Source organism: Elephantulus edwardii, unplaced genomic scaffold (genome assembly GCF_000299155.1).
Source record: "Elephantulus edwardii isolate Elephantulus edwardi_28Jun2011 unplaced genomic scaffold, EleEdw1.0 scaffold00369, whole genome shotgun sequence".
Lineage (NCBI taxonomy): Eukaryota > Metazoa > Chordata > Mammalia > Macroscelidea > Macroscelididae > Elephantulus > Elephantulus edwardii.
The window spans coordinates 1,223,819-1,245,536 of record NW_006400119.1 but is presented as its reverse complement, the minus strand read 5'-3'; the positions used below and the strand labels follow the sequence as shown (position 1 = coordinate 1,245,536).

At 40.0% G+C, this 21,718-nt stretch overlaps 1 protein-coding gene across 1 annotated transcript in view; it reads left to right on the top strand.

The window, feature by feature from the left end:
* LRP2 (low density lipoprotein receptor-related protein 2) overlaps positions 1 to 21,718 on the top strand; it is a 137,420-nt gene that overhangs the window by 78,418 nt on the left and 37,284 nt on the right. Inside the window, exons 44-57 of the mRNA XM_006902120.1 lie at positions 113 to 355; positions 1,650 to 1,775; positions 5,730 to 5,869; positions 6,581 to 6,701; positions 7,945 to 8,146; positions 9,786 to 10,081; positions 10,291 to 10,804; positions 11,706 to 11,858; positions 13,601 to 13,771; positions 15,424 to 15,647; positions 16,677 to 16,854; positions 18,706 to 18,902; positions 19,637 to 19,882; positions 20,446 to 20,574. Of these exons, the coding sequence (XP_006902182.1) occupies positions 113 to 355; positions 1,650 to 1,775; positions 5,730 to 5,869; positions 6,581 to 6,701; positions 7,945 to 8,146; positions 9,786 to 10,081; positions 10,291 to 10,804; positions 11,706 to 11,858; positions 13,601 to 13,771; positions 15,424 to 15,647; positions 16,677 to 16,854; positions 18,706 to 18,902; positions 19,637 to 19,882; positions 20,446 to 20,574 (2,940 nt within the window). The remainder of the gene's footprint in view (positions 1 to 112; positions 356 to 1,649; positions 1,776 to 5,729; positions 5,870 to 6,580; positions 6,702 to 7,944; positions 8,147 to 9,785; positions 10,082 to 10,290; positions 10,805 to 11,705; positions 11,859 to 13,600; positions 13,772 to 15,423; positions 15,648 to 16,676; positions 16,855 to 18,705; positions 18,903 to 19,636; positions 19,883 to 20,445; positions 20,575 to 21,718) is intronic.

Here is a 21,718-nt window from a genome sequence, read left to right as displayed (position 1 = left end):
CCGGTTTGCAGCTGTTTTTCCTTGAAAGGTAAACTCCGTTTGCTTTGATTGCATTTTTTAAGCAATTAGGACAGTAGTTTGATCATGAGTTTTCTTTCATGTTTTTTCTTAGCTTTCCATACATGCTCGTCCACATCCTTCACATGTGCCAATGGACGATGTGTCCAATACCATTACCGCTGTGATCACTACAATGACTGTGGTGACAACAGTGATGAAGCAGGGTGCCTATTCAGGCCCTGCAACGCCAGCACAGAATTTGCTTGCAATAATGGAAGGTGCATATCTCTGTCATATGTCTGCAATGGTATAAACAACTGCTATGATAATGGCACTTCCGATGAAAGAAATTGCCGTAAGTTCATCTTAACAAGTGCTTTTTTGGGCTTTCAAATCTTAGATTGGGGGAAATAGAATTTTTATAGAGAAGCATAAATGTCCTCTTAAGTTATAAATTTACAGAAATCTTTCATCCTTTTTCTGTCCACCTTGTCCCCTCTACCATATCCCAAGTTTATCTATTGAGTTAATAACTAACTCATGACCCTGCCAGACACAGTGGAATTTCTCTGTAGAGTTTCCAAGGCAATGGATATTTATGAAAGCTGATTAGCTCATCTTTCTCTAAAGGAGTGGCTTATGGGCTTGGACTCTAAACATTTTGATTAGAAGCCCAGTGCTTTATCTTGACAAGCATCAACAGAGCTGTATCAGTCACTTAGTTAATAATTTCCTTGGAGTTGAAACCAACTCATAGCTCCAGCAGGTTTTTGAAAGCTGTAAATCGCACAAGAGATTGGCCAACTTTCTGCCATGGAGCCACTGGTGGATTTGAACTGTTAGAGAAGTGCCACTTTTGAGTTATTAGCCCAGCTTCTGATGAACTAGGCCACTAGAACTACCAGTTTGTCTACATGGATGTCTAAATACATTTTATTAGGTTATCTCTTTGTTTTAAATATAAGCATATCCCCCCACCCCACATACACATATAAATAGATGGAGAGAACTGAGACCTTGGTTAGTACAAAGAAGCGTATATAGTAGAAATTTATGTATTTGACTAGAAGCCAGAGGCACATTGGAAGGGGCCATAGCCTTGAAAACTGGTGTACTCTGTGTATGCTCTTGTTGTTAATTCTAATTTGAAAACGTGAGAGTAAGCCAATAAGCACTTGCCCTGTGAGATATATATATATATATATATATATATATATATATATATATATATATTCACACATATTACTGCCTCTCTTCATTTTCTTAGACAAAAGATAGTCTACTGTTGTGTATCATGCTTTCTTATTATTAGAACTAAATCCTGGCAAGTATTCCTTATCAGTATGACGAGCTCTTTCTCAACCCTTTTTTATAGCTGCATGGTTCTCTATTGCATGGAGATGCCACAGTTTGTTAAACTAAGAGTTGGATGCTATTTAATAACGAAAACTAGCTTATCAACCCTCCCCTCTCCAGTATCATCTGTAAACATCTCTTTTTACTGTAGGCTCTGTAGAGTGTCAGAGATCATGCCGCCCATTTGGTTTGAGTTCTGCACGCTATCTCTTCACTTGGATGTTCACTGTTTGTGGATGTTCACTATGTATTGGTGCATGTGTACCAAATATTTATCTGATTGTTTTTCCAAGCTGATCGAACTTGCCGGCCTGGCTACACAAAATGTCAGACTACAAATATTTGCATTCCTCGAAATTACTTGTGTGATGGAGACAATGACTGTGGTGATATGAGTGATGAAAGCCCCACTTACTGTGGTGAGTAAGATAGACTTGTAAGAAAAACTCGTGTATCTTTCTTTGTTTCTAGGAGTGCCTTAAGCTTTTATAACCATATGCATAAGTGTTTGAGCTAGTTTTGACTTGTCATCTCAAATTGACCTTATAAATAGACCCAGTGGGTAGTTGCTTTAGAATGAGGTTGAAAGAGTTTCAAAGACCCTTCTTTCTGTTCCCTGACTGAAAACCCTAGCTCTTGTGCCTAACCTTATACAACTCTGTAGCTATTTCTCCTGGTGTTCACAACCTTTTAACTGCAGCAATCGAGTTCTTCCATGGCAGAATTTGTATGCTGAATCATACAGTGAAACTTGAGAGAGCTGGAACCCACCTTGCTTTTCTGGGCCGTGTAAACATCTTTTTTTGATAAGGTGTGGCCTTACTTTTATCTCATTTGTCTTAGTGTTAAAAATATTCAAGTTTTCCTTTTTTAGTAGGTTTTCACAGGCCTTAATTAGCTTTGTTTTAAATTTTCTTATTTAGTAATTTGTTTCAGTCAACATTTTAGTGTATATTTTAAATTTTTTAAAATTTTATACTGGTTTATCTACCAGGTGCTCTGCCGGGGAAGGAGGGACCATCTCCTCCTGTACCAGTCAGATCTGATTTGACGGTACACGCACACAAAAATAAAAAAAAAAATTAAAAAAAAATTTTATACTGGTTTAATTACAAAGTTTATATACATTGTTTTTCACACTGAATTTTCCCCCTTTCCTTTACCCACCCCTCCCTCCACCCATCAAATTGTGCAGTCCTATGATTAAGCCCTCTCCACCCACCCACCCACCATCACCCTATGATCTCCCCCCTTGGATCCTCATACGTGTTCTACAATAATTGTCTTTTACTGTATTTATAGTTCAAGTTAAAGGGCCTTCCTTAAGCTTGATTTAGTGTATGTGTTTATATTCTGCTCCCTGATTCTTTTTCAAGGAAATCAAAGGACTTTAAATATTATTTACTAGAACAGGTACAATCAAAGAACAATGATTAATTTTAATAGCAGGATGTTGTCGTGTGCACTGTTGAGTTGGTACTAACCCATAGCTGAACCTCCAGTGGGTTTTTAGAGGCAGTAAATTGCATAAGAGGAGATTGCCCATCTTTTTTGCCTGCAGAGCATCTGAATACCTATGCATTTGCAGTGTAAGTCCTTTCCAGTAAGCCGCCAGAATTCCCTAACAGCAAGATGAGGAAGGATATTGACATTACATAGGGCCCAACTATAATTGCTGACCTTTGAGGAACCTTGGCTTCCTTTTCAGATACCTTCCTTGATTCTTGGGAAACTCATCAAACATCATGAGCCAAAACAAGGACAGCCTTGTAGACCAGGAAAATTACATACAAGACTTGACATACAAGACTAGCAATTTATGAGATACACTTGAGCAAGTTACCATTTAGACATAAATAGAGTTTTTCTTTATACAACTAAATGTTAGCATAAATAAGAGGAGAACATTGCAAACTAAAGATAGTTTAGTGGCTAAAATATTGAGCGTGGAGCTTTTGATCTTAATGATCTCAAAGACATCTCTGAAGTTATACATTATTGAAAAATATCTGTGTAGTTACATCAAATCCACAAGAATCATAATTTGACCTTGATTATATCCCACCTGAATTTCAAAACCATCTCAGGAACAGGTTTGAGGCCTTGAACACTAATGAGTGAAGACCAGATAAGCTTTCACCCATGACGAATACAAAAGGTCATTACAAAGACAGAGGAGGGAGAAAAGACCAAGATAGATGTCAGACAAAACTCTGAATGTTGTAGTAGAACATCGAGAAGCCAAAACAAAGGGAAGAAATCAAGAAGTTAAGGGGCTGAAACAGGAAATTTCAAAGGACAGTGTGGGAAGACAAAGCAAAGTATTATAATGAAATGTGCAAAGTGCTAGAGTCAGAAAATCAAAAGGACAAAACTTGTTTGGCATCTCTTAAGCTGAAGGAACTAAAGAACAAATTCAAGCCTCGAATTACAATACTGAAGGATGCTTTGGGTAGAATATTAAGAATATTAAATGATCTAGGGAGCATTAAAAGAACATGGAAGGAGTGTGACAGAGTCACTGTACTAAAAGAATTGGCTGACACAGAAGACTTTCGTGAAACAATATATAAACAAGAGCCTATGGTGATGAAGGAAGAAGTTCAAGCTGCTCTGAAGGAATTGGGAAAACAAAAAGACCCAGAAATTGACAGCATACCAATCGACATATTTCAACAAACACATGCTGCCCTGGACACTTTCACCAATCTGTGTCAAGAAATCTGGAGGACAGCCATTTGGCCAACTGACTGGAAGAAATCCATATTTGTTCCCATTCCAAAGAAAGGGAACAGATCCAACAGAGTGTGGATATTATTGAACAGTATCATTAATAGCACATGGAAGCAAGATTCTGCTGAAAATTATAAAAAAAATAGCTGGAACAGCACATCAAAAGAGAATTGGCACATGTGCTGGCTGGATTTAGAAGAGGCAGTGGTATTAGAGATATTATAGCTAATGTTAGATGGATTTTGGCTGAAAGCAAAGAATACCAGAGAAATGCCTGTCTGTGTTTCATTGATTTTGCAAAGGCACTTGACTTTGTGGATCACAATAAACTATGACTAACTCTGAGAAGAATGGGCATCCCAGAACACTTGATTGTGCTTATGTGAAACCTATACTAGGACCACGAGGCAGTCCTCAAAACAGAGCAAGCAAACACTGTGTGGTTCAAAACCCAGAAGGGTGTATGCCAGGGATATGTCCTATCTCCATACCATTTCAGTTTTTATGTAGAACAGATCATCGGGAGGCCGGGTTCTATGAGAAGGAATGTGGCGTCAGGATTGGAGGAAGAGTCATCAACAGCTTGCCTTAGGCAGATGATACAATCTTGCTAGTGGAAACTGCGGAGGGCCTGAGGCATTTGCGGCAGAAGGTCAAGGACTGCAGCATTAAATATGGACTGAAGCTCAAAATCAAAAAAACAAAGACTCTAACTCCTGGGTCGATTGGCAGCATCATGATAGATGGTGAAGAGATTGAGATTGTTAACAGCTTCAGTTTACTTGGCTCCATAGTCAGCACTCTTATTATGGGCAGCCATAATAAGAGATAATTCAAAAGATGAATTGCATTGGGAAAGTCAGCTGTCAGGGACTTCTCCAGAATACTCAAGAGCAATGATGCTAGACTGGAAACTAAGGTGCACCTGATCCAGGCCATGATCTCTGCTGTCACTTGCTATGCATCAGAAAGCTGGAAAATTATTAGCGATGATAGGACAATTGATGCCTTTGAGCTTTGGTCTGGAGAAAGAGTATTGACTATACCATGGACTGCTAGGAGAATAAACAAGTTCATACTGAGAGGGTAAAACCATGCTTTTACTTGGAGGCAAGGATTCTGTAGCTCTGTCTGACATACTTTGGACATGTTGCAAGGCGGGACCAATCCTTAGAGAGGGACATCCTGTTTGGAAGGGTGGAGGGAGAGTGCAGAAGATAAAGACCCTGGATGAGATGGATTGAGTCAATGACTGGGGTGATAGAAGTAGGTCTGTCAGAGACAATAATATTGGCTTATGATAGAGCAGGGTTCAGAACTGTTTTATGTAGGATCTCTATGAGTTACAAGCAACTCGACAGCACAGAAAAGCAACAACAGCTGATTTAATATATAATGGTTGTTTGTAATTGTCAAGTGTAATTGTAATTTAATTATATTTATTTTAAAGTATAAATACAGTTTCTTTTTCATTTGAAAGACTGTAATGATATTACCTATCTCTTATTCTATAATACCCCTCCCTTCCTATTTCCCATTTTTTTAATAACTATTTGCTATTTCAGAGAAAAAGGCAGATGGTTAAGACTGTAGGGAGCAAACTGTTTTGCTCATGAGTTTGTTGTCTTTACCTCCTGCAGCTACGAACTCCTGCATCGATGGTGAATTCCATTGTGCATCTGGGCGGTGTATTCCTTCTCAATGGTATTGTGATCAAGACCAAGACTGTGGTGATGGCTCTGATGAACCAGCTAGTTGTGGTAAGAGAGTAAATAAGCCAGTAAGCAAGCATGAAAATCTTCATTTAACTCCTGGCCTTCAGTCTTTTCCAGTAACTCCAAATATGGATTAGAGTCTTGTCTCTTGAATGGTGGCGCTCCCTGCATCGAAGCTGGGATGCTTCAACCACTCAGCTGACATTCAGGGAAGATTCAGTGCACTGTGTGTGTAGATGGCCTTTGAGGATTTTTACAGATAAAATGCTTGTAGCGCATGACATTTGTTGATTTATATGCTTGAAAACTCAATTTTTACTCCCTTCAAATCAAAATTTCGGAATTTGACTTCGTTTTGGCTAATAAAGCTGTGGGAATAGGTTTCGAGGTGTCATGTATCCAGGAAAGGGACACATAGCCTCTTTCTTTTGCTGTAGCAGTTTATAAGGTGAGGTCCTGTGTCCATCTTGCTTCTCATTCTTCTTAATCTTGGAAGTACACTTGGAAGACTTAGCATAGGTGTATGTTGTTGTTGTGTACCATTGAGTCTGAATAGACCTATAGCTCACCCTCCAGTGGGTTTTCAGAGGCTTAAATCACATGGGAGGAGATTGCCTATCCGTGTCCTGCAGAGCAGCTGGCAAATTCGAACCTCGCGCCTTTGGGATTGCAGTGCAGCAGCCCATGCTGTAATAGACCTCTGTCAAGGGTTCTGTGGTGCTAACAGTCTTTTTCAGTGTTTCAGTGGTTTTTATCTTTTTATAGTGTACTATGAGCCAACATGCTCCAGTCTACAGTTCCAGTGTGATAATAGAAGATGCATCTTTAGGAGCTGGATCTGCGATGGTGACAATGACTGTGGGGATATGAGTGATGAGGATGAAAGGCATAACTGTCGTAAGTGAAGCTAATTAAGTCTTCTAATGAGTCATGTTTCGGTGGAACATTGTAGGGTTGTTTTCCTGGTTGGGACAGTATGATGTTCAGGCAGATTTCTCTTTAATTGAAAGCACATTGGCCAAATGTTGCCTTTATTTTTCTGTATGGAATTGCTTGCTATTGCCAAATTGATATTTACTTGCATTTAACGAATAGCAATAATATCTAATGGATAAAACGAATTCTGCTGAGTTGTTTTTTTCCCCTGGGTTAATTACTGGTACTTATTAAGAAGCTATGTAACAGTTGTCTGTCTTCCAATCCCTTCTGTTACCTTGGAGCTGCTATTTAGGGGACATTCCTTTTAATTGAATTCTCAAGCATTATTGTCAATTAGTAATAATGCGTGGAATCCTTAGCTAAGTACCCTGGAAGATTCCCTTTTCGTGATAGAACAATGGGTCCATGATGTTCCCTGTTGATCTCACGTCAGTGAGGTGAGCAGTTGCTCTCTATGTACTCTACCCTGATATGGATGGTCCGGTAGTTCCACATGCATGAATCGTTACGTTACTTTCCTCCAACTTCTCTTAGCAAGACTTTCCTCCTCCTTATTTAGTCTCCTTTTCACCCCAAATGTGATCAGATAAAATACCTGTGTGTGCTGATGCTGGTATATCTGCCCTCATCTTTTTTCTCAGAATAGTAGCTTTAGTAGAGTTATAAAAGCACTAATTTGAAGGCGGGGGGGGGGGGGGGGGGTTGGAAGTCCAGGCTCTTTCTCTTTATAGTTTGCATAAATGGCATTAAAATACCCATCTACACAGATATTTATGTGATCACACTTTGTAAAATAAACACAAATTTTTCTGGCCCAGGTAACAACGCTCTTGTTGTTGTGTGCTGTTGAGTCTGAAAGCAGACCCGCCAGGAGGATTTTCAGAGGCATTAAATTGCATGAGAGGCTGTTGCCCATCTTTCTCTCACACTAGTTTACAATGGGAGTGGTCATCTAAAGATGTAAAGGGAAAGAAGTAAAATGATGGAGGAATGTCTTATTGTGTACTCTGAAATATTCAATACCCAAAGCAGTTACAATGGAATTTGTGTTATGGTTTGTGATTGCCGAGGCACCACATGCTGTTTGTTTTCCTTCTGTTTCCTTTTTCTGCTCAGAATATATCCTAAAGCAAGAGAAAAGAAACTGTGCAGAGTGAATACATTCTCCTATGACCTTTGAGTCTCCTGTGTTTGGTTTCAGAGAATCATACCTGCTCAAGTCACGAATTTCAATGTGTAAGCAGGGCATATCCTGCCAGGACTTGCATTCCTCGGACTTGGGTCTGTGATGGTGATGCGGATTGTGTTGATGCCTCTGATGAGCTGCAGAATTGCCCCAGGAGGTCTTGCTCTGCAAATGAATTCGTCTGTAATAATGGACTCTGTATCGAAAGCTCATACAGGTGACTTAAAGACTAACTGTTCATTTGGCACAGCAGGGTCTGCAGTTGTTTAGTAGTCTGTGGGAAGGTTTGAGTATTTTAAAATTGGAAGAATAAAGAACTTTCAGGTCAAAGAAAGTGATTTAGTAGATATTAGTTTGTCTTCCTTTGTAACAGTGCATATAGCATCTCTCTCTCTCTCTCTCTCTCTCTCACACACACACACACACACACACACACACACACACACACGAGAGAGAGAGAGAGCGGCTCCATGAAATCCAGAGTGCCCAGAGCCCCTGAAAGGCTAGTAGGGAGAGAGATGAATGCAGTGGACTCAAGATAAGAAGGTGCTTTCTTTAAGCAGGAGAGCATCTTAGCATCCCATTTGAAGTAGTCATGTGTACAAAAAATGTTTTCCTTTTTTTTTCTTGTTTGGTAGAACACTTGATCTTCTTTTGGGTACAGTGTGGTCCAGGGGATCATTTTTCCTATTGATTTTTTTATGTTGGCTCATTACTGATGCAGCTGACCAGCCTGTGAGATACTAGTGCACATGTATCTAAAAATGTGGTGGTTTCTTGCTTCCACTTGGTTTGGATCTCAACCAAGGAAAGAAAGGCGCTGGTGTGACAAATCATGTTGAAGACCCAATGAGGCTTAACCAGCTGGCTTTCACAGCTTTTCTTAGTTACATGTTGTTAGAAATCAGTGTCCTGAGTTTGCAGGTGGCAGTGCTGGGTGTGGTATATATGACCACATTTAACTCTGATGCTTTCGTCACCAACATCTGTATGGTAAATTGTTTTACAAATTGTCCAACATCAGTCTTGCCTACCCTGCTCTTTGTTTGATCGTGGGATAATAAAGAGATGAATATCTAGTTTGACTTAATAAAATTTCAGAAAATGTTTTTGTCTTAATTAAGCTTGGGAATGTAACTCCCAAGATAGTGTGTGTTGTTGTTGTTGTTAGGTTCTGTAGAGTCTGGCTCTGACTCACAGTGACCCTATGCTTAACACATATCTCACTAAGATTTCTTTTTGTCCATAGTATTAAATGATAGTAAGCAAAAAAGTTTCTGTAAACTATTAGATGTCATTTAGTCTTGCTTAGCTAACATGGTCACTGGACAGTCAATGCTTATGGGAACCAGTAAGGAGGGGCACATATTCCAATTTTTCTGTTACTGTTGTTATATCAGTTCCACTTTGGTGCCTGCCAATTCCATGTACAACAGAACATCTCTTTCTCCCATAGAATGGCTGATAGAATTGAACCATCAACCTTCAAGTTAAAGAGTCAGCACCAACCCACTAGGGTTCCTCAAGATTAAATAAAATTATAAATATATGCTGAGGAAATTCTGTTTCCAGACAATATTCCAGAGAATTGAATTCTTTTGAGTAGCTCTATACTAGATTTTCCAATCATAGCAAATAGAATCCTGAGATGTTGTTTGGAGTACTATGTATTGATTCTTATAAAGCTGGAGATTGCTGGGATGGAAAGAGATGCTAAGGGAAGACTGAAGGATCATATTATTGAAATGACTGAGTCTGTGTGTCAATTGAGGAGAAAGAGAGAAAGCCCTGCAAGGGTCTTTAATAATTGAGACTTGTCGACTTCTCCAAACACAGTACTGGGTCTCATTACACAGGTGTGACCGACGCGATGACTGTGGTGACTTAAGTGATGAGAGAAACTGCACCTACTCAACTTGCTCTGCTTATCAGTTCACCTGTCAGAACGCGATCTGCATTAGTAAGACCTACGTCTGTGATGGGGAGAATGACTGTGGAGATGACTCTGATGAGCTAGAGCATCTGTGTAGGACCCCAGAAGCCACGTGCCCCCCGAATGAGTTCAAGTGTGACAATGGGAACTGTATTGAGGCGGTGAAAGTTTGCAACCATCTACCTGATTGTAGTGATAACAGTGATGAAAAAGGATGTGGTGAGTGTACCAGCGGCAAGGAATCGTAATGGGGGGAAGCAGAATGCTCAGTACTTACAGACTATTAAAAATTGCTAGAAAATTAAGATTGCTTGCTAATCAGAAAACAAGCACTCCTTGGTAAGTAAGGCAGCTATACAAACATTGTGGTCTAGTTTGTCTCATAGAAGGTCATTTCAAGTCCTCTGATCACTGTCTTTTATCTACAGGCATTAATGAGTGCAATGACCCTTCGATCAGTGGTTGTGATCACAACTGCACAGACACCCAAACCAGTTTCTACTGTTCTTGTATGCCTGGTTACAAGCTTATGTCTGACCACCGGACTTGTGATGACATTGATGAATGCAAGGAGACGCCTTTTGTCTGTAGTCAGAAGTGTGAGAACATAGTGGGCTCCTACATCTGTAAATGTGCCTCAGGCTACATTCGTGAACCAGATGGAAGGACTTGCCGGCAGAACAGTAACATTGAACCCTATCTCATTTTTAGCAACCTTTATTATTTGAGAAAGCTGAGTGTAGATGGCAAAGATTACTCTCTCATTTTGCAAGGACTAGTCAGTGCTATGTCACTGGATTTTGACCGGGTTGAAAACAAATTGTACTGGGCTGGTAATGACAGAAAGATCCAGAGTGTATTTCTGAATGGAACAAACCAAGAGGTGGTCCTAAACCGTGGTTTATCATCTGTACAAGGTCTGGCTGTAGACTGGGTTACAAGGTAAGAAAATAGTGATTGTAAAATCTATCTTTTTGGGAATATAATGGATGCTTTTGCTTATTTTTTTTCCCCTGCTGTGTACCTAATAACTCAATTGGGGTATCACAGAACCTTATAGATAATGATTTTAAGAGAGTTTAAGGTTACATGTATTATGGGGAAAGGTATCCCAAGGAAAGAAAAGAACTCTGCTATTGCTGGCCAGTCAGCTAACTGGTGATAAAAGTGATTGTTGATGCATTCTGTCATTTAAAAAAAATTGAGTACCTTCTGTGTGACAGGTAATATGCTGGGCAGTTTCACTGGTGCACTTAGACGAGTCTGCTTTTTCTGCTTCACACACAATTTGGTGGGTGGAAGAAGGAGATAAAGGAAATGGGAAATATCTAGCAGGGACCTGAAAAGACAGGGTAATGATGGGCATAGTCCAATGGTGTTTAATTTTATAAAATATAATGCATGGGAATAATAGCATGGATCACAAAATGAATGAAAAACAGTGTGAAATACAATGTATACAAACTTTGTAAGCAAACCAACATAAAATAAAAATAAAAGTTAAACACACACACACACACACACAACACAGACACACACCATTACCCTGGTTGCTTTGCCTTCTTTCCTGTCTAGTGGAAGGAACCCCCTTATGCTTCGTGAAGAAAATATAACTAGTCTCTTGGTGACATATACCCCTGCACTTTTTGTTTTCCTTTTCTCTTACTTGCCCACGGAAAAATGCTTTCTGTCAGCTTTATATGTGGTTTCCAGATAACTAGGGAAGGAAATCTTAATAAAGATTTAATAAAATCTTAATAAAGGAAATCATAGATAAATATGCACTGTTTTCCAGCAAAATTACTGTATCACTAATTTGAGTAACACTCAATTTCTATTTTAGAAAACTCTATTGGTTGGATAGTGTACTGAATGGACTCTTTGTCGCTGATCTCCGAGGCCATCTCCATCGCAAGCTGGCTGAGCACTGCGTGGACATCAACAACACTTTCTGCTTTGAACGTCCCCGAGGAATTGTCCTTCACCCAAAATATGGGTATTGTCTCCTAGTAATGTTTTATGTCTTTATTATGCCTCTGTTACCAAAAAGGTCATTCATGTAATTATCCCTGTTGAAGTTGCCTGCGACTCATAGCAACCCTGTATACAACAGACCTATAACCTGCTTTATCCTGTGCTAATCTCACTCTCTTTGATAAACCCATCCCCTTTACCCCGGTCACTGAATCAATCCATCTCATAGAGGGTCTTCCTCTCCTGTGCTGCCCCTTTATCCTCCCAAGCATGACTTCCCTCTCCAAGTAATTGCAACATGTCCAAAGTATCCCAGATCCATTATATTTTTCTACCTACTAAATGGTTTAGCATGATTTATTAGTTTTTCTATTTTTCTTTTCTACAACACGATACTTTCCAAGTCACATGTTTCAGCTCCATGCAAAGAAAATTGTGATGATAATTTCTTGACTAGACTCTCTGTGGCACATCCACTAGAATGTATGATTAGTTGTGCTTAATTTTAAGCACGGTCTAAGTATCATCTTCTTTTTTCTCTTGACTTTTTTTCCTCTTTGTTGTTTTTAGGTGGTATCAAGTTGAGTATGACTGATAGATAGCAAACCTAAGAACAACAGATCTGGACTCTGTCCTATCTTGTGCCATGATCACAATCTCTGACACCCTCAATCCCGTTGCTGCTGTCATTATGTCAGTCCACTTGGTTAAGAATCTTCTCTTTTGCTGCCCCTCCCTACTCCCAAGTATGATGTGCCGGTCCAAGAAATAACCTCTTCTAGCAACATGCCCAAAGTGCGTGATTTTCCCAGTGCAATATATCTCCTGTCTGCTGTCACCAAGTATTGATTGTAGATCCAAAGAAGAGGAAGTATTCTCAATCTTTTCTCCATCTATCATGATGTTACCTATTGGTATAGTGGCTAGGATTTTTGTTTTCTTGATGTTGAGATGCAATCTATATTGAAGGCTGCAGTCGCAGCAAGTGCTTCAAGTCTTCCACACTTTCATCAGGCAAGGTTATGTCATCTGCATAATGAATGTTATTAATGAGTCTTCCTCCAATCTTGATGCCACATTCTTCTTCATAGAGCCTAGCTTCTCAAATAATCTTCTCATCATATAGATTAAATAGTTATAGAGAAAGGATAAAACCCTAACAGATACCTTTCCTTATTTTAAACCATGCAGTGTTTTCTTGCTTCACTCACACAATAGCCTCTTGGTCTAGGTTATGTATTTCACATGAACACAATTAAGGATTCTGAGATTCAAATTATTCTCAATGTAAGCCATAATTTGTTATGGTCCATACAGTGAAATGCCTTTGCATAGTCAAGAAAGCACGAATAGACATTCTTCTGGTAGTCTTTACTTTCCACCAGGATCCATCTGACAGCAGCAATGATATTCCTGATGCCACAGCCTCTTCTAATCCACCTTGGATGTCTGGAAGTTTTCTGTCTATGTATTGTTTTATTTGTGTGGTTTTTAAAAAATGATCTTCAGCAATATTTTGCGTGTATGTGATGTTAATGATATTATTATAATTTTCACATTCCACTGGATCACCTCTCTTGGGAATGGGAATAAACATGGATCTCTTCCAATCAGTTGGCCAGGCAGCTATCTGCCAAATTTCCTGGCATTGGACTCTTTCCTCTTTGAGAGGCTCTATATACTCTCTTCATGGAGAAGGACTATATTTTTTTGGCTACTAAATCCTTTTGGCTTCAGGAACTAACTTTGTGCTTGTTCCAACAGATATGTCTACTGGACAGACTGGGGTACCCGTGCATACATCGGAAGAGTAGGCATGGATGGAAACAATAAGTCTGTGATTATCTCTACCAAGATACAGTGGCCCAATGGCATCACCATTGACTACACTAATGATAATCTCTACTGGGCAGATGCCCACCTGGGTTATATCGAGTATGTACATATCAGAGTTTAAAATAACTGAGAAATTCTTTATTTCAGACATCTGGGCTTGAGTCTCGTGTAGCTCCTTCTGACCTGTGGTGGAAGTTACTCTGAGAGCGTTGCAAACTAAAACTGTTGGTGGCCTCATGGGTAAGGTGTTGCACTGCCAACACAAAGGCAGGTGGTTGGAATCCAGTAGCTACTTTGTGGGAGATAATCTCCTCCCGTGTGATTTCCAGCCCCTGAAAACCGACTGGAGTTGGTTCAGATTCAACAGCAATGAATTTTTTGGTGAACAGTTGGTGGAACTTTGTGATATGTTAAAGTAGGAAAAACAAGTCATACATCCTAGGGTTTGTGGTACTATCCTTCCCCCCTCGTCTAGAAAATGGTGTTATAATACCTGTTTAGTGCTCATTGCATACTAATTTCCTCATCTCTTCACTTTCTCCTTAATGTGAACTGTAGAATTAATGGATTTGTATATTTGAAAGACGAAATTACTGAAAAGCTTTAAGTAGGTGTAATTTTCATTGAAATGTGTATTAGATATCATACCATTTAATGAGATGTGTAATACTCATTGTAGAAAGGGAGCTCTGGTGGCCTAGTCTTTAGGGAGTTGTGCTGCTCACCCAATCCACCAGTAACTCCTGGGGAGAAAGATAGGAAATCTTCCGATGCAATGTACTACTTTGGAATCCTGATGGAGGGTTAGCTATGAGTCGGTTTCAACTCAATCACAACTAGTTGGTTTTGGTTTTGAGCATTGTACAAAAAGCTTACCAATATGTGGATATTTTGTGGCACTGATAGTTCTGGCCTGATTAAAACCGACCCTTCAGGTCTATAGCTTTAACTCTGCTAGATATCCCCTCAGGTTATACTCAGAACCCAGCTGTCTCCTTGAAGAACCTCTCTACGAATATGTTCACAGGTAGACAGAGTTTTGTTACATAGTGGTATTTCTTACTTCTTCTAGTGACTTGTTTGCCATGTTAAAATGCTTTTCACAGAATACCAAAAGGATGTTTTTAATGGAGTAGGTGAGTATAAGAGGTTATAAATATTTCAGCACATCTACCAGAAAACAGAATTACATCTAAATCTGGTCTCTGGAAGTTGAGGTTCACATCTTAGTCCTTTCTTTGCAACTTACAAAAGGATGCATCTATCTTTAAACCTTGTAGTCTTAAGAACAGACTAGGGGGGAATCTGAACTTCCATCCCCAGTGTTTTTGGTAATGGTACATCTAGTCTCGTGCATCCAATGCCTAGTGAACTCCTGTGACAGATTAGAATTCCCTCATAGGGTTCCCCAGGCTGTGATTGCACTGAGCCAACAGAGGATTAAAACCACCAACCTTTTGGTTAGCAGGATGCAAATAACCTTCAGTTATTCCTCTGGTTATTGTTGTGTGCCATCTGTTTTCTGCCTTATAAGGTTTCCAAGGCTGTAAATTTTAGTTGGAACAGACTGACATGGCCTTCTTCAGAGTGACTGGTGGGTTGAATGACTGTCCTTTTGGTTAGCAGCACCGCCTTTCTGTTTCCAGGACTCCCTGTAGAAATTTCACTGAGTTGTTACTCCATTTATCTGTAAAGATGCTGGAGGAGCGGAGTTATCTTTTGCATGGAATGATTCGTCTCCTCCTCCCCAGGTACTCTGATTTGGAAGGCCACCATCGGCACATCGTGTATGACGGAACACTCTCACATCCTTTTGCTATTACCATTTTTGAAGATATTATTTATTGGACAGATTGGAATACCAAGTCAATTGAAAAAGGAAACAAATATGATGGATCAAATAGGGTACGGCTTGTTAACATAACACACAGACCATTCGACATCCATGTGTATCATCCATACAGGCAGCCGTATGGTGAGTTTGTCAAGTTTTATGTTATCCTTGTATTCATGTATTTCATGACATATGAAGGATGTGGTATGACTTCCTGTTATCTGTAAAGCTGATGATCATTACAAAGACAGAGCAGAAAGAAAACACCCAGAATGGATGTCAAAAGAGACTGAAAATTGTACTAGAGTATTGAGAAGGGAAGACATACTGAAGTAAAAGAGCTGAACAGAAGATTTCAAAGGGAAGCTTGAGAAGACAAAGCAAAGTACTAGAACGGAGTATGCAGAAAGCTGGAATTGGAGAATAAAAAGGGAAGAAATTGCTCAGCATTTATCAGACTGAAAGAACTGAAAACTTAGAGATGCTAGAAGTAAAATCTTGAATGTTCTAGGAAGTGTCAAAAGGAGATGGAGGGAATACACAGAGTCACTGTACCAGTAAGAATTGCTTGACTATGAAATATTCCAGGAAGTTATCATATGATCAAGATCCAAAGGTAAAAAAGAAGGAAATTCAAGCTGCACTGAAGGTATTGGCAAAAAAGGAAGGCTCCAGGGTCGGCAAAGGAGATGAAGCCTCTCAACCAGACAGATTTAGGTAGATTGACACCGTGCCTATAACATTGGGTTCACATGTGGCAGAGATGAAGAAGATCACACAGGACAGGACAGGGTTCAGATCTGTCATTTATATGGTCACTGAGTCACAGTTACATAAGTCATACTTACTAACAACTACAACATGGTGAAAACTAAGGATATAATATAGGATATAATATTTCTTTACCAGCTAGGAATGGTATTTGAAATATCTGATTTAGTAGTTCTTATGTCACTCTATTTACTTCACCTGTTTTGGTGGGAACGTTGAAGTATTTTTAAATGACATTTAAAATGTGAAATTGGTATTTGAAATGTGGTACTTCAGAAAACGTTGAGGAAGAATATGAACATTTTCCCTCTAACCTGTAATGCTGTAGTAAGTGACTAGCTAATCTATGCTTGATATTCTTTTTAAGCAAATGAACGTATTTTACTCCTTTTCCACTAGTGAATAATCCCTGTGATGTCAACAATGGTGGTTGTTCTCACCTGTGCCTCATCAAGGCAGGAGGCCAAGGATTCACCTGTGAATGTCCAGATGACTTCCAGACTCTCAACCTGGGTGGGACTACCCGCTGCCTGCCTATGTGCTCTAGTACCCAGTTCCTATGTGCTGACCGTGAAAGGTAAAGCTCTCTCCTTTCTCTTCTTAGAGTGGCTCTATTACTTGAAATACTTTAGACTTCAAGGTCTCAGGAGGTAGTGGGTTTTATAATTTTGAGTACCAAGAGTACCAGGTTCCAACATCATATAATTCCCTCCATGTATATAAGGGATTTATTAACTCTTCTTCCTAGATATGCATGTTTTATAGTTTTATATCTGTGGTGAGGAAGGAACCTATATATTATTTCTAGAAAATTTTCTTAAATGTCACAGTTCGACCTCATATTGAAAAGTAGCTATCAGGCATTAATGTTATATATATATATATATATTGAATACAGGGCTTTGATTTTTAGTCATTTGTTATGATTCTCATGAATTTAAGCATGGCCTTAGATTGGTTCCCTAGAAAAAGGCCATTGCCATTGATGACAAGAAAGTGAAATAATAGAGGCTTTAATACATATAAGGCTCATTTATCTCCTGTGAGAAATTAAACGAAGGGTTTTGACTGTGTTGATCATAACAAACTGTGGCTGACTCTGAGAAGAATGGGATTCCCAGAACACTTGATCGTTCTAATGCGAAACTTATACAAGAGGCAGTCGTCAGAATAGAGCAAGGAAACACTGCATGGTTCAAAATTGGGAAGGGCGTACACCAGGGATGTGTCCTGTCTCCATACCTTTTCAATCTGTATGCAGAACAGATCATCGGGGAGGCAGGGCTCTATGAGGAGAAGTGTGGCGTCAGGATTGGTGGAACAATCTGTGTTATGCAGATAACTCAGCCCTGCTTGTTGAAACTGAGGAGGACCTGAAGCGCTTGCTGCAGAGGGTCAAGGACTGCAGCCTTTAGTATGGATTGAGGCTCAATATCAAGAAGACAAAGATTCTCACCACTGGACCAATTGGTAGCATCAGGATGGATGGTGAAGAGATTGAGATTGTTTACAGCTGTAGTTTGCTTGGATCCACAATCAACACTCTTGGCACCAGCAGCCAGGAAATTAAAAGGCGTATTGACATGGGAAAGTCTGCTGTTAGGGACCTCTCCAAAGTACTGAAGAGCAATGGTGTTTCTCTGGAGACTAAGGTGCATTGGATACAGGCCATGGTCTTTGCAATTACTTGTTATGCTTCAGAGAGACAATGGCTAGGGAGGATAAAAGGAGAATTGATGACTTTGAGCTGTGGTGCTGGAGAAGAGTATTGAGTGTACCATGGACTGCTAAGAAAACAGATTCATCCTGGAAAGGGTTAAACTGGGCTGTTTCTTGGAGGCAAGGATTCTGAGGCTTCGTCTTACGTACTTTGGACATGTTGTAAGGTGGGACAGGTCCTTGGAGAGGGACATCATGCTTGGGAGGGTGGAGGGATGGTGCAGGAGGGGAAGACCCTCTATGAGGTGGATTGATTTAGTGACTGGGGTAATGGGGATGGGAGTGTCAGAGGCAGTGCAATTGGCACAGGACATAGCACAGTTTAGGGCTGTTGTACATAGGGTCGCTATGAGTCACAAGTGACTCGACAGCACATAACAACAATAACAACGACAACAGAAACATCCACCTCCTTGGATTTTATACACTCTTGTAGATTGTTAATTGCTGCTGTTGGAACCACAGCTCAGAACACATATACCAGTGTTTGTCAGAGTAGGAATGTAATCATCTTGCCCAAGTTCTATTTTTAGCATATATATATGTCTTAACAGACCTGGTCTAGTCTGGTTATGTTTCTCCTGAAACTAGACAGTACTCCATTAATCCTCTTCTGGGAACACAAGAGCACGCCCCTATGCTAAGGTTAAGCCTTCTCTCCAGACAACCATGATTCCCTTCTATAGCTCTATTTTTTTTTTTAATGCAGTTGTATACCTATCTGGTGGAAATGTGATGGACAGAAAGACTGTGCAGATGGCTCTGACGAATCGCCTCTTTGTCCACCGCGCTACTGTCTTTTGGGACAGTTCCAGTGTAGTGATGGCAATTGCACCAGCTCCAACAATTTATGCAACACTGAGAATGACTGCCCTGATGGGTCTGATGAAGACCTTGTTCTTTGTGGTGTGTTGGGTTGATTTACATGCGTTTTCTTCTCTCTTTTTCCTCTTTCTTTAATAAACAGGTGGAATTCTGTGGGGATTTTTGAAAGTTATTAACCAAAAGCTGGTCAGAGGCCAGGGGTATAACATGGCGGCTGCTATCTTACAGGCTAGCAGTTCACATCTGTGAGCCCCTCCTGTAATGGGCAGTTGTCATCATTTGGAGAGGAAAAATTTACAGCCTCAGAAAGCTGATGGATGGCTAGTATGAGACAGAATCAATTTAATGGGGGATTTTTTTGGTACCATGGCAAATATGTATGAAGCAGATAGTATCAATGGTATTACTAATAGTATCAATGATATTACTAAAAGCAGAGAATACTTTTGAAGAGGTAACAATGGAGTTAAATGAAATTTCTCCATCTTCATTTGAAACAAAGACTGGCATTTGTTATATTTATTTGTGTTTCCATAAAAAAAAGACAAAAATAACAACAGCAAAATACGGTTTTAAAACCATGGTCCAATAGGAAACAGGGATAAGCAAAGGTGAAGTTAACAAACTATAAGCTATTCAAGCCTTATCTCCTGATTATGCATTAAAAAGAAAATTAAGGATATAGGAGACAATAATAGTAGTTGCAGTTAAGTCCATCAGGATATATGGTCCAGTTCCTCAGGATCCATCAGTGTAAATTGGGGGTTTTGTTGTTGATACCCTGTAAGCTGATGGCTAGGTGCTCCTGCTTACAGAGAACCACCGGTGTTCGTCCAGTCAATGGCAGTGTGCCAACAAGCGTTGCATCCCACAGTCCCATCTGTGTGACTCGGAGAATGACTGCAGAGACAACTCTGATGAAGACAGTGCCCTCTGTGCCGCCAGGACCTGCCTTCCGGGCGAGTTCAAATGTGATAATAACCGCTGCATCCCTCAGTCTTGGAAGTGTGATTTTGATAACGACTGTGGGGACTATTCAGATGAGCCCTTCCATGAATGCAGTAAGTTTCAGTTACTTCAGGGGATCTCATTGTGAGAAGGCTATGCACCTGCCCTTTTTCTGCCCCCCATGGGGATCTCCCTCTGGGTTCCCCTTGCTGACTGTGGCAAAGTATGGCAAAATGTAGCTCTAGCGTATGCCAATACCTTCTTCTGAGACGCTGCATGTCTCATCACCAGACATATATAAGGTTCTTGCTTTTATTTGTGGTTAAGAGAAGCATTGTGTAGTCAGGATGGTGCGTTTTACCAATTCCATTTTATAGAGAAAGAAACTTAGCAACAAGGTAAGTGGGTGGTCGCACTGCTATCTAAAGGCAGAGCTGACATATCGACCCAGTTTCACAAAATTATATCAAGGCCACAGGATTCTACTGCATCACACATGCCTGATTTTAAGATAGTGCGAACAGATCTACCCTACACAAGACACGCACTACTAGAGCCAGTTTAGTTGTGGTATGGGAATTGCTACTCAACACTTTGTTAATGGAAAGTGTGGAAAGACAGCTACCAGTGAAACATGAAATTTAGTTTCTGACTTTACTGCCTCCTCTCTTTTCAGTGGGACCTTCATATCGCTGTGACAACTACACAGAATTCAGCTGTAGAACCAACTACCGCTGCATCCCCAAATGGGCAGTGTGCAACGGTTATGATGACTGCAGGGACAACAGTGATGAAGACAGCTGTGGTAAGACAAGCCCAGGGGAATGATGGGAATGGCTGGGGCTGGGGCCACTTTAGATGAAAGAACTGAAGTGTTTTCAGACTCATTGCCATTGAGTGAGAACTAATCCCTAAGTGACCATCTTGTGGGTTTTCAGACACTGTAAGTTGTAAAGAGAAGCTGGTGGATTCAAACCATGTGCCTTTGGGTTGGCAGTGTAGCTCGTTACCACTAGAAAGTTAGGTGCCACCATTAGGATCTGAGAGTATATAGTCCATGGCCCTCTGTTTATCTAAGAGCCGTCAGCTGATTCTTCTAATAACATATTCATCTCTTGACAGAATTTCCTTTGTAGTCTTTTAAATTAAATCCTATTCCAAAAGATGGCTATAATGGAGGAAAAATTATTAAAACTATTGAATTCTAATTCATAACTGACAATTTCCATTGCTTTATTCCATAGGTTTACATGTATGGGAAAAAAGAGATTCACTTTCTCTAAAATGAATATTTGTTTGGGAATTTCCATATTCTGGGTATCTTTCTGACTCTCCATATAAGTTATTGATTCACTGACAAAAGACCAAGAGAATGAATAGAATTCCTCATGATTAGGCATGTTTTCTGTGTAGTACATTCTGTGGTCAAACATTTGATTACTAGCCGAAGGCACCTGCTTTATCTTGTTGTTGTATGCTGTTGAGTTGGAACCGTCCTATAGCTGACCCTCCAGTGAGTTTTCAGAGGCAGTAAATAGTACAGGGGAAGATTGCCCATCGTTCTCCAGGAGAGACACTGGTGGATTCAAATCCGTGCTTTTGGAATTGCCATGCAGCTTCTTAGCACTAGGCCACCAGAGGGCCTTCCTCGTTCACCTGCGGAGACAGAAAGGCAATTTGCTTTTGAAAGGTGACAGCCTATAAAACCCTCTGGAACAGTGCTTGTTTACATACATGAGGTCATCATAAGTGATTCTACAGCAATCAGCAGCAACAAGGCATCTCTGACAACACTGAGATAACACAGTGTGTGTGTGTGTGTGTGTGTGTGTGTGTGTGTGTGTGTGTGTTTTGGGTGTTATGTATTGGAAAACTGATAAGAAAGATGATGAGCTTTTAACACCACAAAGTCTAATTGCCTAAAGATCAAAAAGTCAAAGTCACTGCTT